This window comes from Barbus barbus, assembly GCF_936440315.1.
Source record: "Barbus barbus genome assembly, chromosome: 25".
Lineage (NCBI taxonomy): Eukaryota > Metazoa > Chordata > Actinopteri > Cypriniformes > Cyprinidae > Barbus > Barbus barbus.
In genome coordinates this window covers 29,399,436-29,416,438 of record NC_136753.1, presented here as the reverse complement: position 1 = coordinate 29,416,438, position 17,003 = coordinate 29,399,436, and the positions used below count along the sequence as shown (strand labels likewise).

Here is a 17,003-nt window from a genome sequence, read left to right as displayed (position 1 = left end):
ATTAAAAATATGTATTTTTTTAAATATTAAAATTTTATTTTTACTTTATTCCATTTATTAGTTTCATGTGTTATTTGCCATTTTATTGTAATAATTTGGGAGTGAAAATGGTTTCAAAATAAATCATACACCATTTTATTTATACTTTTTTATATTTTACTTTAAGGGCATATTCAGTGAGTTTTAGTGTTTATAATCAATGAAAGCTGGGCAAAATTATTTTTATTTAATATCTTTTATTTTTATTTATTTTTTTTACTTTTTATTTATGTCATATTCTGTTTTATTGTAATTTGTACAATTTACTTGAAATTTTTGAGTGAAACAATTTCAAAGTAAAAACATTTTCATTTTATTATTTTTATTTAAATTTGACTTTATTTAATTTTTTATTTAATGTGTTATGCATGTTATGAAAATGTTTTCAAAGTAATTGTGACATTACATTTTTTCAGTCTTTATTTTTTATTCTAAGGCCATATTCGATGAGCTTTAGGGCTCATAATCTAGGAAAACAAGTGCAACGTTGTGTTTCCCGTCCTCAGAGCGCAGTATTGTGTGAAGAGTCGTGCTGCAGAAGAGCCGCTCTGATAGGGCCATTAGTGGATGATTGATAGGCCTCTGCTCCAATAGATGACTGTCATTTCTTTTAGTGATGGCCCTGACCTGTCAGTCATGTGAATGATGAATATGTTAAATGATGGAGAACCGCGGTGGCTGAACAGGCATAATTCCAGCCGCCCTCTCAACCGCAGGCAATAAGCCCTCGTTCCCTAACATTTATTTACTGGTTAGAGAAGCTCCAGAACTCCAGCTTCATTAAGGACAGGGTCTGAACTACTAGATAGACATACAAACAAACATCTTCTTATGTCTTTGTATAGCTTTTATTTCATTTTTTTTAATTTTATTAATCATTTTAATTTTATTTAGATTTTTTTTTTTACTTTTTAACTTTAGTATTTTATTTTATTCGTTATTTTATCTTATTTTAATATTATTTATAATTATTTTCATTTTTAGATATTTTATTTTTTACATTTAAATTTAGTATTTTATTTTATTTATTATTGTATCTTATTATTTTACTATAATTTATAATTACTTTTTGTAATTGACAATGTTTTTTAGACATTGTCATTTATTTATTTTTATTTAGTGTTTTATTTAATAATTTTATATAATAATAATAATAATATATTATTTATATAATAATAATAATAATTTTAGATATTGTCCATTTTTTTTACTTTTTTAATTTAGTGTTTTATTTTCTTTATTTTAATATTATTTTTGAATTATTAACATATTGAAGATATTTAAAAAAAATTTTTTTTTTTTTTTTTTTTTTGTCCAGATATATTTCACACATGTCCAGATATATTTCACACATATTGCACACTTCATATTTCATTAAAGAGTAAGAAAATAAAAATAAATAAATAAGTCATGAAAATTTTGCTAATTTTTCCACCAAATTCTCATTACTGTAATGTAAAAAATATATATTATTTAAATGTTATTAAAAGTATTAAAAGTAGTATTTATATGTCATCCACTGTAAAAATAAATTAAATTAAGATATTGGAGTGTTTAACAAGAAAATTCTTTCTGTTTTAGAAATTTCATATTTAAGTTAATTTGTTACTTGCTGTTTCTTTGTAATTAATTGTGAAATTTACTATTAAAATAGTTTAAAAATTAATCCTACACAGTTTTTTTTTCAGTGTGGAAGCATTTATTTCATTCATGCTGATTTAAATAAAAATAGTTAAATTCCAGTATTTTTTTTTTTTTTTTTTTTTTTCATAGAATTAACAAACTCAAACTCAAATGTAACCAAGTTCATTACAGTAATACAATTTTGGGATGTCATGTGACCTGGGCATGTTTTCATAAGATTCATGCATATTTTCATGAATATGCTTCATACGTCTTTGTGTATATATGTTCTCCATTGGGAACGTCACAAGTCGGCCTCATTAATTCTGAAGCTTGTCTCTTCTGAGCGGTCTGCGTTGTGTGTTGTTTCTCCTCCTGAACGCGTCGAGCCGCTCTTCAGATTCACTCAGAGACACAAATGAAGCGTTGGGTCCAGATTCTCTGTGAAATGTATCTCCCTCCCCTCCGGCTTTACGCCCATTCCCTGTGTCAGAGGGTCTCGCCAGTTATTGTCTTCCATAATTAAGCGGTTATCAAACAAGAACATTTCATTAAGGTACAATTACAGCTAATTCTGCGGGGGGCGAGCGGCACGACGCTCCGTTGCTCCTAATTCATAGCAACCTGCTCCCTCTCTGACGGCTTCAATTGCTAATGAATCCGCTCACTTTGGAATAATTATAAATCCTTAGGCATGGTAATTTATTTAAGAGCTGCTGTCGTTAGGGCCACTCATTAGTGGAGGTTAAATTAATTTGAAACCAAAGCTGCTGGGAGCTCCTCGGGAGTTCATTACTACAAAAAGCGATGCCACCTCGTTCAATATTTAACCATCGCCACGCAAGGTCACAAATTCACACTCCATGAAGGCATTCATGTTTTGGGGCTGTTTTTTTGTTGTTGTGTTGATTAAATGTTGCTTTAAATCAACTTCTCAGTAAGGTTCAAGCATGCTGATGGATCAACAGTTACTGTCATAATAAAAAACCTGAACTGGCGTCTCACAAATCAACTATACAGGTGCATCTCAGAAAATTAGAATATGGTGAAAAGGTTCATTTTTTCTTGTAAATTATTTCAAAAAGAAATAAGTTACAGAAATACTCTAATATTTTGAGATACTGATTTTTGACTTTCATCAGCTGTAAGCTCTAATCATCAAAATTAAAACAAAAAAACTTTTGAAGTGTTTTACTTTACATGTAATGAATCTAAAATATGAAAGTTTCACTTTTTTGAAATAAGTTACAAGAAAAAACAAACTTTTTCACCATATTCTAATTTTCTGAGATGCTCCTGTAAAAGAAACTACAATAACTAGAAGAAGCTGGTGCAACATTTTATTTTATTTTATTTTTAATTTTATTTAATATTATATTATTTTGTGTCATTTGCTGTAATAATTTGTAAACATTTACTAGTGATTTTTACTATTTTACTACTTTTTTTACATTCTGTTATTTTATTTTTATTATTCTGTTATTTTCTGTTTTATTGTAATAATTTGTAAAATGTACTAGTTATTTCTATGTGAACATTTTGAAGTAAATCCTACACTAAAACATTTAGTTTAATTTTATTTAATTTTATTATTTTCATTTAGTTTTAACTCTATTTAGTTTTTATTATTTTGTGTCATTTGCTGTTTTGTAAATTGCGAAATATGCTAACAATTTCTGAGTGATTTTTTTAAAGTAAATCCTAGACTAAATGCACTTTTTACTACTTTTTCAAATTATTATTTTTTTTGTACTTTAGTTCATGTAACTTTTGTGTCACTGATACTAAGAAATGTGAATTACTTCAATTCTAGTAGTAAATTAAACATACTAGTAGTTGTCTTAATAATTTCCTAATGAGCAATAATGCTGAAGTGTTAAAGGTTCATGAGTTCCCAGCATGAATAAATGATGCAGAATGAGGCATTTTACGTTTAGCAAATGAACAATATCAGCTTGACAAATTAGTGATAATTTAAGACAGTCAACCAAACCAGTTTTCAACATTTATTTATTATAATATTCTTGTATTATTAATGTATGTAAAAAATTATTACATCATAAAAATGTATTATTTATATATTTATTTATTTATTTATTGCAATGTGACATTATTATCATGAAAATGTGGCACATTTTCCCCCTAAATTCCCATGTAATTGGAGAAAATTGATTAAATTATATTGAAAGTAGAAGTATCCTAAACTCTAGAGGAGACAGATGTGAGATTTTCAAGGAAGCGTTTGTGCTGTTTATGAGACAGAATTGAGATATTCAGGAGATATGATTTGTATTTTTTCTTCCTATGGGACCGTAGCTATATTCATCTTGTTAAGTCACACTGCTTTTCTCCTTCAGTTTCTGGGCTCGTGATTTGGCGTTGTCGTCTGGATATGTCTGGAAGCAGCGTGACGTATGCTGTCGCCGCTTTAAAGCGTGTTTCCCCTCATCAGCTGAAATCATTCTGATGTCCGTCCCAATTTCACAGGGAATTGGCTGCACTTGTTGCCAAAAAGAAATGGAAACCGTGATTCTGGGATGGTGAAATGATTGACAAGCAATTACATTAGCCTGCATTGCATTTCATTCACTTTGTTTGCATAGACTGTAGTAAATTCAGTCTTTCTCTTCCACAACCCCCAGCCTTTTCTATTTCCTTTGTGCTGTTTCTTTGATGTACACTTAGAAATCTGTCTGGTTTTCTAATGGCCTCCTCGATGTGAACCCAGAAAGAATGATTTTGTTTGAAACATATAGTTAATTTACTTCCATTATGACAGCTGCATTTACAGTCACATGCAATATGCAACATGCACATTAAAACACGATTTTCTTGGTAATTATGCGTAAAAACAGAAAAAAAAAATATCCGTGGAAAAAAATAAGCTGAAGTGTTAAAATGACTAATATAAATATAGATATAAATAAAAAACTAATAGTAACATGACAAAAGCACATTAAAGAAATACTGAAATGCAATATGCAACATGCAATACACGCTAAAGAATGATTTTCTTGCTCAGTATTTATGCTTAAAACATTAAAAAATATCTGTCAATGGGTTCAGGACTTAATTCAAAGGGAAAATTTGTTTTTGTTTAGTTTTTTTTAACTCACTTAATTTTGAGAATTTTTTTTTCAGAAAACAAGACAATATCTGATGTTATTTTGTTTCTCAAGTAAAAGTATCTTGATTTAAACATGTTTATTCCAGGTTTCTTATAGTTATCTTAACCTGAAACTGGAACTGAAAATAATAATAATAATAATTGGTGACTTGAAACATTAACTGAAATAAAATAACAAAATATTTATATATTTTAATAAAATAAAATATGTAAAATGAATCATTTTCAATGCATTTCTCATTTACCTTGAAGTACTAAAATAACTAAAACCAAAATTGAAATAAAAATAAATAAAAACAATATAGATGTATATTTAAAATAATAGATAAATTAAATAATACTGAAATAACACTGATTTGTACTGGAAAATAAGATAAAAACACTAAGCAAGATTTGGTTTGTGTGTGTGTGTATTTTTCTCCACTGAGACACTAAAGACCTGAGGACTAGATTTTAGGTGGTAAGTTTAGGTTAAACTAGCGTGTGTGTTTCAGATGCATGGGGTTGAAAGTTGTTGACATGGCACTGACCAAGTGCAAAGCAAAGGTTAACTGTTCATATTCCAGCATTGTGTGTGTGTGTTTATTCACAGTTGTGTTTGGTCTCCTCGCAGGCATACAAACGGAAAACAGAAGCAGCAAAGAAGGAGTACCTAAAAGCCCTGGCAGCATACCGAGCCAGCCTGGTTTCCAAGGTAACGACCGAGTTCACGTCTGTGATGTCTGTGGGTCAGTGCTGATGTTGGGGGAACAGTATATAAAAAATAATATGAATATAAAAGTGACGAAAGCACATAAAATTACTAAAAGTTAAACTAAAATAAAATCTGATAATGTTTTTTTTTTATTATTAAATGTGATTTAAAGTGATAGTTCAGCCAAAAAAAATTGATTCTCTCATTATTTATTTAAATTAAATTAAATTGACAGATATGATCAATATGCACTGATTTTGCACAGAAAAGAACCTTGTAAAGATTCTTCAAAAATTCTCCTCAGTTAAGCAGGTTTGGAGTGACATGAGAGTGAATAAATGATAACAGATTCTTCATTTGTGTGTGAACTGATCCTTCAGACGCTCATTCTTCATTCTGTTGGCACGCTCGTGTATACAGTCCCAAAAATAGCATCATTAGTGCAAACCTTATACATAATTGTGTCAGTGATATTCATCTCTGTCATGTTTCTGCGGTCACTAACTGTTGTTGTAATCTATTAGATTGCATCGCCTGCGCGATCCATAAATCGATGGCAAATTCACGAAAGCCATTTGACATTCAAATGAGCAGAAATCAGCACGATCTGTCGTTTCATCGCATACGTTCATCTGCATAATAAAACGCAGCGATTTCAAACCACTAATTTTACATTCATTGTTTCTCGTTTTAAAAACGCAAATTGCATTTTCATGCTAAACACTCTCTCTCCTTTTCCATACCTCGCTCTCGGAGCTCCTTGGCCCAAAACAAGAGCGCTGATTAAGCCGTGAATACAGTATTCATCAACCTCGGAGGCTTTTATTAAACGCCTTTCTCGTCCTCCATTACGTATAATTAAATATTTCGTCAAAATCTGTTTTTGCCAGATGCTTTGATTGATGTGTTCGTATACTCTCATGCATTGAAAAGGAGGAAAATATGATAGAAAAAATATCAAATCCACGCCGTTTTCACAGCTCAAAACTTGAAACATACACTCATGAAAAGAGAGTGACTCTTTTTAGTTATAAATTAGGTTTTTAGGCACTTTTTTGTTGGGATGAAGAGTGTATTTGAGACTAAAGCATGAGAAGAATCGGTGGGAAATGTGAAGTTTGAGAGTGTTTAAACTCATGCACCTGCTGCTATTTTATAATGCGATGCACTACTGTCTAGTAGTTTTTAGATAAATATGGGTTTGTGTTTGTGTAAAACTACATTTTCTGACATTATATTTTTAAAATCGGCATAATAAGTCATAATAGGAGTCTTAAAGGGACAGTTCACCCAAAAATTTAACTTCTGTCATATTTACTAATCCTCAACTTGTTTCAAACCTGGATGAGTTTCAGTCACATCTGGAACTCAAAAGAAGATATTTTGAAGAATGTATAACCAAACGGTTTCTGGTACCCATTGACTTCCATAGTCATTTTGTCCATGCTATGTAAGCCAACGGGTACCAGCAACTGTTTGGTTAGTAGCATTCTTCAAAATAGCTTTTTTTGTGTTCAACAGAAGAAAGAAACTCATACAGGTTTAGTAATGAGTACATGATGGGTAAAGTTGGTGAAAAAAAAAAGTAAAGCTCTCGTTTGTGATGTTGTTTAGAGTTTGTGTGAAATACGAGGCGGTTAATGGCACCATTAATAACAGTCTCTTTTGAAAGCGATCATATGGTGCGTGATGATGTACTTTCAGGACCTGGATAATCTCCACTTGTTTAATTTAAAGAGAGATGTTTGAAAACGTCCGAAGCAGATGTGCTCGCTCAAACAGCGCTGGTTTTCCCATTTGGTTTGGCTCGTTTTCTTTGCGAACACGGATTCGCCCCTCGATCTTTTCATGTTGATCAGTTTAGATATTCTGCTCAATATATATGAGGCGTTATGAAGGTGACAGCTGATGAACACGAGCGACTGGCCATCACGCACTGACATTTGAAATACATATTGCCATTTGCGATGCATGCTCCCGTGTAAAACAGTAATGAAACAATGCTCTGGCGTAAGCGCACGCTCTCAGCTTGATAAATCACAGAGAGATGCTTTTGTGCGATTGCTGACAGTTTTCCCTCTCACTCTTCTAAATACTGATGCTTCTGCACGTGTTTCATGAGTTTGTTGCACTACCTCCTCAAGGACAATCCTCATTTATGCTTCATTTAATAAAATGATTCATAAATCATTCAGAGCGGCAAAGAGGAATTATTCTGACAAGCTCAGGAAAAAAATATCTTCCAGTGATCCTGCTTCAGTGTAGATAGGAATGAAGGACATCACCAGTTACAAGTCACCATCCCCCAGCACTCTGGAGAATCAACACCTGGCAGACGACTTGAACGACTTTTATTGTCGTTTTGAAAGATCTTCCGGAAGAACAAAAGAAGGAAAGCACCAGGCCCAGACGGTGTGTCACCAGCTTGCCTAAAAACCTGTGCTGATCAGCTGGCCCCCATCTTCACACAGATCTTCAACAGATCACTGGAGCTGTGTGAAGTCCCCTCATGCTTCAAACGCTCCACCATCATCCCCGTCCCAAAGAAACCCAAAATTACTGGACTTAATGACTACAGACCTGTGGCCCTAACGTCTGTAGCCATGAAATCATTTGAAAGACTGGTTTTGGCTTATCTGAAGGACATCACTGGACCCTTACTGGACCCCCTGCAGTTTGCCTACAGAGCAAACAGGTCTGTGGATGATGCAGTCAACATGGGACTGCACTTCATCCTGCAGCATCTGGACAGACCAGGGACTTATGTGAGGATCCTGTTTGTGGACTTCATTAACCCGGCTCTTCGTCCCCACCTCCATCTGCCAGTGGATCAACAGCTTCCTGACAGACAGACAGCAGCTAGTAAAGCTTGGTAAATTCACATCCAGCACTCGTACCATCAGCACTGGAGCTCCTTAGGGCTGCGTTCTGTCCCCACTGCTCTTCTCCCTCTACACCAACGACTGCACTTCTAAAGACCCCTCTGTCAAGCTCCTGAAGTTTGCAGATGACACTACACTGATCGGCCTCATCCAGGACGGTGACGAGTCTGCTTACAGACAGGAGGTTAAGGAGCTGGCTGTCTGGTGCAGTCTTAACAACCTGGAGCTTAACACGCTCAAAACTGTGGAGATGATTGTGGACTTCAGGAGAAACCCCCCTGCTCTCCCCCCACTCACCATCATGAACAGCACTGTGACTGCAGTGGAGTCATTCAGATTCCTGGGCATCACCATCTCCCAGGACCTGAAGTGGGATAGTCACATAGACTCCACTGTCAGAAAGGCCCAGAAGAGGTTGTACTTTCTTCGCCAGCTGAGGAAGTTCAACCTGCCACAGGAGCTGCTGAAACAGTTCTACTCCGCCATCATTGAATCCATCCTCTGCACTTCAATAACTGTCTGATTCAGCTCAGCTACCAAATCTGACCTCAGAAGACTACGGAGGGTAGTCCGGACTGCTGAGCGAATCATTGGTTCAACCCTCCCCACTCTCCAAGAACTGTACTTATCCAGAGTGAGCAAAAGGGCTGATAAAATCACTCTGGACCCCTCACATCCAGCACACTCCCTCTTTGAACTGTTACCGCCTGGTCGACGCTACAGAGCTCTGTGCACCAGAACGACCAGACACAGGAACAGTTTCTTCCCTCAGGCAATCCATCTCATGAACACTCAACAATAAACGTGGAACACACAACTATAATACACTATCCATTCACCACACTCACTAATTTTATCTTTACTTTCTCATTTCTAATTTGCACATACTTGACCTGTATATACATAGTTGTCTATATTATATATTGTGTTTTTGCTGCTTTGTACATTGCCTTTTGGTTAATTGTTGTTATTCTTTTATTATCTTGTGTCCTGTCCTGTTGCTGTCTTTCTGTTGCACTGTGGAGCTTCTGTCACTACAACAAATTCCTTGTATGTGTAAACATACTTGGCCAATAAAGCTCATTCTGATTCTGATTCTGATTCTGATTCTAAAAATTTTAAATAAAAATAGATGGGAATGAGTCATTGGATTGAGATTTCTGGCTTTTGATTGCAGACTTTGGATCTTGGCAAATCTGAGCACAGCTTGAGATGCCTTACTTAAATGCCGTCCTTCATTGCATATAATAAAATATTTCAACGAAATCTGTTTTTGGCATATGCTTTTACTGATATGTTCATATACGCTAATGCATTGAAAAGGAGGAAAATATGATAGAAGGAATTGGTCTAACTATCCAATCCACATAACGTTTTCTCCTAAATGTTCTCAGAAGAAATTAAAATAGATGTAGTTGAGTCATTTGATCAGAAATGTTTTTGTTAAACGCATACGTTTTCTCAGGAGAAACATCTGAGAAGTACAGTAGAAGCCTTTATTTTGCAAAAGAGATCAAGAAGATCTCGTTTCTCATTTCCATTCAAGTTGTGCCAAGTTTATACAGAAAATTTAAAAAACAGAAACGATTTTTGCTCAGAAAATGCTAGTAAATTTCACAATTAATTACAAACGTGCAGTTTTGAAGCACAATGATTTAAATGTAGTATTTTTTTTTTTTACAGGTACTTAAAACTTTATTTTATTTCATTTTATTTTCTTTACAGTGTATTCCATGTACATTTCACCCTCAAATTCCACTAAATTCTTAATGACAATATTATATCAACTTATATCTATCAAATCCATGTTGTTTTCTAAGCTTGAAAAGAGGTTGCATCTTTTTGGTCATGAATGAGTTTTTCATGCATTTTTTTGTTGGGAGGATGAAGAGCGTATTTGAGACTAAAGCAGAAGAAGAATTAGTGGGAAATATGAAGTCTGAGAGGGTTTAAACTCATGCACCTGCTGCTATTTTATACTAATATTTATATAAACATGCATAAATTAGCTCTGGGCAATGATTAATCGCATCCAAAACAAACGTTTGGTAACACTTTAAGGTGTCCTTGTTACACGTTACATGTACTTACTATTAAAATAACAATAAGATATGCATAATTATATGCAAGTAACCCTAAGCCAAACTCTAATCCTAACCCTAGCCATATAGTAAGTACAAGTAGTTAATTAATATTACTCAGTACTTAGTACTCAGTACTTACTTACAGTGTAACAAGGACACCTTAAAATAAAGTTTTTGTGTGCATAATATGTGTGTGTACTGTGTATATGTATTATGTATATATAAATACACACACATGCATGTATATATTTAAGAAAAATATGTTATGTTTATATTTTAAATATATTTCTATATAATATAAATTATATGAATATAAATATATACTTGTAAGTACATGTAAATATTTTCAAAATATATAAATATATACTGTATGTGTGTGTCTTTATATATACTGTACATAATAAATATACACAGTACACACACATATATTATATAAACAAAAACCTTTATTTTGGATGCGATTAATCACGATTAATCATTGCCCAGCACTACCATAAATATAATGTGCATGTGCTCTGTCTTCCTCTCTGTCAGACCTACAGTGACCCGGTGGAGAGCAAAAGCGCCCAGTCTAGTCAGCCGTCATCACACATGATGCCCCCCAATGCCCCCCTGTACAGCGTCCCGCCCCAACCCTCCTCCCCGTACCTGGGCCCCAGCCCCTTCCCTCTCTCGGACCTCCAGAGCTATGCAGCGGGGGCTCCCAGACACGGCCTGCCCCGTTCGGCCATGCTGCCCGCGCTCAGTGCCTCCCCCCCAGCATCCTTCCAGATCAGCCCTCCCCTCCACCAGCAGCTCTCTCTGCACCAGAGCTCCCTCCTCAACCAGCCAATCCGCATGCAGCAGGTCCAGTCGCAGCCAATCATCTCTCACCAGATGGGCCTCCAGGCTCCGCTGCACTCCCCACCCCCAGGACAGCAGGTTAGTGTGCATGCAGGGAAACGCCACACGTGGTTTTGTTTATGGGGTGCGACTGGAACGGCACACTGCCATTGAATACTGTGCATAGATATTTGCTAAAATGTGACCCTGGACCAAAAAAACAGTCATAATGGTCAATTTTTTGAAACTGAGATTTATACATGAATAAGCTGAATGAATAAGCTTTCCATTGGTGTATGATTTGTTAGGATAGGACAATATTTGACCGAGATACAATTTAAATATCTGGAATCTGAGGGGCAAAAAATACAAATATTGAGAAAATCGCCTTTAAAGTTGTAATGCAATGTGCTCAACTTGACCTTCCATTTCCAGTGTTCATTTGATTTTCTAAATGCAAATGACATTGTTTTTTCCAGAAATGATAACTGGACGTCATTTCCTCATTTAAACATGAGTTTGCATACCACTGTCTGCCTCTTTACTGTTATTGTTGCATAGTGTGTCACATACAACTTTTTTTTAATAATGAGTATACAATGCAAACTCTATGTATGCAATAAACTGTACTACAGTGTTTAATTGTAAACAGCTTTAGAAAAGTTTAATGTTGCCTAGTGCAAAAAAATAAGTAAAAAATTAAGTACTGTACAGTATGCAGTGAATATAATCCTAGAAATGTTTATCCTTGCATACTGCCTTTAGTAGTGTTATTTATTTATTTATACAATACATAACATAACATAAATTCCATTCCAAACATGACCATATATCAATGTTACAGTTTAGTATTTTGGGGAAAAAAAAAAAATTATTGTTGCATAGGAAAAAAAGATTGTAGTATGTAATGCACAGTATGCAGTGACTATAACTTTAGAAATCTTTATCTTTGCATACCGCTCTTAATAGTTTGTGTGTGTGTGTGTGTGTGTGTGTGTGTGTTTTTTTATTATACAGTATATAACATATATTCCAAACATGGCTATAGTGACATTTATCAATGCTACAATTGAAATTACTATTTTGGAAAAAAAAATAGCATGCATTGTGTATATGCAGTGTGCAGTAAACAGTATGGTAGTATTCCATTCCAAGCTTGCCATGATCTAAAGTGTAATTTAAAAAAACGTATTTTTATGTGGAAAACCAATGAAACACACAGTATTTATACCCTGGTTTTTGTTTAAGACAGTAATAGCGGTGATCAGAGTTTTAACAGTAACTAATATAATCTTATTGGGAAAGTGTTACCAAATTAAGTTGGAAAAGGACTGTGGTTGCAGTGTAAGGTGAAATGAAATGAAGTGAGAACTGGGGTGGAGGATGTGTTGTTTTGGAGGTGTTGTCTTTGTCAGAAGACGCCATGTGAAGTGAAAAGGTCTGATTTTCCAAAGCACCATCAGTGTTTAGCACCTCCCTGCAGTGAAGCAATAAAAGAGAACATTTTATCAGCTGTGAGAAAATGAGAAGTGAGAAACAAATTAGAGGTTGACTTCTTAGAATGCATTTTATTTTTTTTTAAATAGCATGCTTTCTATTTTTAGAATTTGTTTAAAATTTCAGTTTCCTATGTGAAGTATGTCAATCAGGGCCTCACACTTGCATTGCATTGGCCAAGCATTCATGTTTGCATACTTGTATATGTTTCTGGCCTAAAAATGCTAATAATATACTGTATGTGTGTTCTCTCTCTCCCAGGGATTCTCTCACTTACAGTCCGAGTATCAGAAGAGCGTGGGGGGGTCTCAGTCTCCAGGGGCTCCGAACCCAGCGGGCCAGAACCCCGACTGGGACAGCGAGTACTGCAACCAGGAATGCGGCGGAAACCACTGCAGGTAAACAGTGTGTTTGTTACGATGTTAAATGTGCTTGTCCCACGAGACGTGTCTCACAGTATCAGGGGACTCGGTGAGCGTGTGCAGGCGGCATGTGTGGTTTCAGAGCAGCGCAGCATGAATTATTTATTGTGTAATATAACAATGCAATGCAAAAAAAACACATACAATAACAAAGTTAAAAGACTAGTACACCCAAAAATGAAAATTCTGTCATTATTTATTCAACCTCATGTCATTCCAATCCTGTATGACTTTTCTTATGTGGAATACAAAAGTAGATATTTAGCCGAATGTTCACACTGCTCTAGAGTACTGACAAAAATCATCTTAAGTTTCATGACTGCAGTCCATATGACTCATGAGCAGTTTTTTCAGTGTTCTAAAGTCATAAGATGGATCTGAAGACAACTTTGAGTGAATACAGTGTCCTTATGTGTTTTTATTTTTTTCTCAAATTCCATTTTATTTCCATTTTATATCCATTTTTATTCCATTTAAATTTTCTGGATTACTTTTTTTATTTTATTATTATAATTTTTTTTTTCAGTTTTCTTTTTCTGGACTCCGTTTAATGGTTAAATCAAAACAATTTAATACAATTTAACATCAATTTATTAAAAGCTTACCAAAAAGCAAATTTTTAGGGCCCTATGAAGTATTTTTTATTTTTCTCTCAAATTCCGTTGCTTTGTTTTTTTTTTATCAAATTGTGTTTTCTGTTTATTTTTTCCATTTTAATGGTTAATTAATAATCAAAAAGCATTTATAATTCATAAAAACAACTTAATTTATTCAGGCTTTTTTTTTGGTTGCTCAGAAATTTTGCCCAATATCTTTATATTTGTTCAATGGATTGGTTTGAATTTTGGTGTGGAGTGACATGAGGGTTAGTCAATAATGACACAATTGTCATTTTTGGCTGAAAATTTTCTCAAGAGAACTTTTAGAGTTTTTTTAAAAGCAAGACGTTAACGTTTTCCTGACACTCATTTATTTCTTATTGTTTCGCAGTGGCAGTATGATAGGCAGGGATAAGCCACTCTACCTCACTTGAAGCAAAACAAGGAGAATGGAAAGAGAAAAGAAGAAACAACACCAGGGAGTCCCCCGCACCTTTCTACCCTTCCCACCTTTCATCAGTTTCCCTCAGTGTCATTTTTCATTCGTTTTTAGAAGGATGTGTGTGTGTACGCGTTCTGAAGACTACTAGTGATCCTTTCATTTTTGCCAAGCACTTAAAAATGTACAGGCCTCTCCGCCAGAGACCTCAGAGAGCACTCACCCCGTCTCTGAATAAACTTAAAAGAAAACGACAAAAAAAGATGTATATAACAAAAATCAAAAGGAAAAAAAAAAAATAATAATAAAGCAAACTACCATTAAACTGGCCCTCAGGGCAAATGAGCTTTAACTAAAACAGAGGAAAACTCTCCTCGTAGTTTCTCAGTTACTTTCCCTCTGGTCTCATTTTTATTTTATTTTTGTTTTGCTGTTGTACTTTTATTTATTTCCTGCTTGCAACATAGGGCTTCTTTTGGCCAACAGGTCCTTTACTTTAGAGAAAATACTTTTCTGAGGGCAATACGTTGCTGTTCAACTAATGCTCTGTGAATTTTAGGCAGAAAAATAGACAAGAAAAAAGAAATACGCAAATGGAAAAATTGAAAACTTCTTTTTGTAATTCTAAAGACCCGTGTAGGTCTTTGTTGATCTGTCACAGTGTGATTGTAAATATCACTTTTTGGGGGGTAAAATTGGGAAGATGAAGTCCAGATATTTTTTCCTTCTTTAATATGACTTATAATTCATTGATTTGTATTTTAAATGGTATTTTGTGAATGCGTGCCGGTATGAATGAGCGTATGTGAGTGTATTTGTGCGTTGTGTAACTGAACAGCCTGTGCAGGTGATATCAGAAGAGTGTTTCCACACGTACACAATCTTGCATTAAAATCTGTGCTCACTGGTGTGATTTCCCAAAAAAAGATCTATGGCAAAAACCATGACAGACTGCATGACCTGGCTCTCCATTTAGGCTCCCCGATTCATCAGAGCCTCATTTATGATTTTGAAGCAGGACTCCTGCACGACTGTATGGAAGTCTGTTTCCACCACTGAACACAAAATAAAAAAAGGTAATTGTGACTTTTTATTTCACAATTCTTTTTTTTCTTGCAGTTGCAAGTTTAATTTTGCAATTCAGACTTTTTTCTCAGAATTGCGTGATACAAAGTGACAATTGCAACAAAAAAGTCAGAATTGTGAGAAAACAATCAGAATTGCAAAACAAATTGTCAGAATTGTGCAATATTAATTCACAATTGCGAGGAAAAAAAGTCAGAATTGCAAGATACAAACTTGCGAGTTTATACTATCACACAACTCTAAGAAAAAAGTCTGAATTTTGAGATAAAAAGTCTAAATTATTATTTTTTTTATTCAGTGGCGGAAATGGGTTTCCATAACTCTGAGATCGCAAATGTATAGTTTTACGAAGAGTGTTCACAGCCAAAATTGTGAGGTGATTTGTTCAGCTTTGTCGATTTACTCTCAGGTTCTACATGCGACGTATAGAAGCGTAAATGTTCCAGATTCAGGTCAAAGGCCAGAAGCATACTTCACACAAGTACGCAGATGTGAACACTTGGCTGACACGTTGCAAGCGCAGTTTCCAAATGTTTGTGCTATTAATCCTGATTATTCAGCAAGATTCTCTTCAGTTTATGTTAATACTTATGATAACACAGATAATGCACCGCATTTCACATTTGTGTGCTTGCATAGAGTTTGTTTCAAGCCTGAAGCAGTAGTTCTGTTGAAACCCGGGTCATTTCTTTTGCCTGGTCTTGACTGACGTTAAATCCACCAATATAACATGTAAAGGTGAACTATAATGTTCTCAATGTGAGATAATACAGCACACAGTAAAACAACAGTGGGTCTATAGTTTTCTAGTAGCTTTTGCTAGATGTTCTATTGTGTTGATCTCATCTTTAAGTTTTGTGGGGAAAAAATTAAATGCATTTTATCATTTAGTCGAACATTTTATTTTAATCTTTTTTTCTACTGTAGCATACTATTTTTAGTTGAATAAAAAGAATAACTTCTAAGACATTTAATTTGTGTACAAACCTGCCAATTGTAGTTATTTTATTTGTAAAGTCAGCAATGATAATTATTTTAAAATTGTTATCAACAAGTTGCCCATCAATTAATATTTAATAATGTTTAACAGGTTTCTATTTATGAACAAAATGAGATCAATTTTGCTTATAACTACAATATTTGAATTCTATTGTTTTTTTGATTATGATGATGATGATGATGATGACAATTGCTTTTATTTTTTATTTTTACTTTTTGAATGCTGGTTTTTTTCTTTCCTTGCCAGCCAGGTCATTTTGTGTCACTATGCCTTTTGTTTCATTTTGTCCGTAATAAAAACGTTAAATGAGATGTTTGTAGTTGGGATTTTTTAAAGGTATACTAGGTGTTAAAATCAACCACTTCCGCAATGAGTTTGTCCTTTCAGTGTGGAATAAAATGATTCAACAAAATGAAAAGATTCCGACAACGGAACTTGGTTACCCTGGAAAAGGCAACAAAAATACAACAAACAATACAAAAATACAATCTAAATTAAAAATATTTTTAATAATAAAAAAAGAATTTACAAAATTATAAATTATTGTACTACTATTATACAAATTACTATGCATTACTATAGAATTTTTATACTATTACGATACAAAATTATAAATTATATTGCAAATTTGTGGTCAAAATGTGCTCAATTGTCATAAACAATATTTTAAAAAATGCAAATATATCTGT

At 34.1% G+C, this 17,003-nt stretch overlaps 1 protein-coding gene across 5 annotated transcripts in view; it reads left to right on the top strand.

Moving 5' to 3' along the window:
* Positions 1–16,624, top strand: part of LOC306844909 (TOX high mobility group box family member 2-like) — a 123,027-nt gene extending 106,403 nt beyond the window's left edge. For 4 of the 5 annotated variants that reach the window (XM_079377346.1, XM_079377343.1, XM_079377342.1 and 1 more), the window contains 4 exons: positions 5,403–5,483; positions 10,984–11,370; positions 13,030–13,166; positions 14,181–16,618. In XM_079377346.1, coding sequence (XP_079233472.1) covers positions 5,403–5,483; positions 10,984–11,370; positions 13,030–13,166; positions 14,181–14,223 — 648 coding nt within the window. In that variant the 3' untranslated portion in view covers positions 14,224–16,618. Of the gene's footprint in view, positions 1–5,402; positions 5,484–10,983; positions 11,371–13,029; positions 13,167–14,180 lie in introns of all 5 variants that reach the window. The other variant, XM_079377345.1, reaches the window with a different exon arrangement.
* The last annotated feature ends 379 nt before the right edge of the window (positions 16,625–17,003 follow it).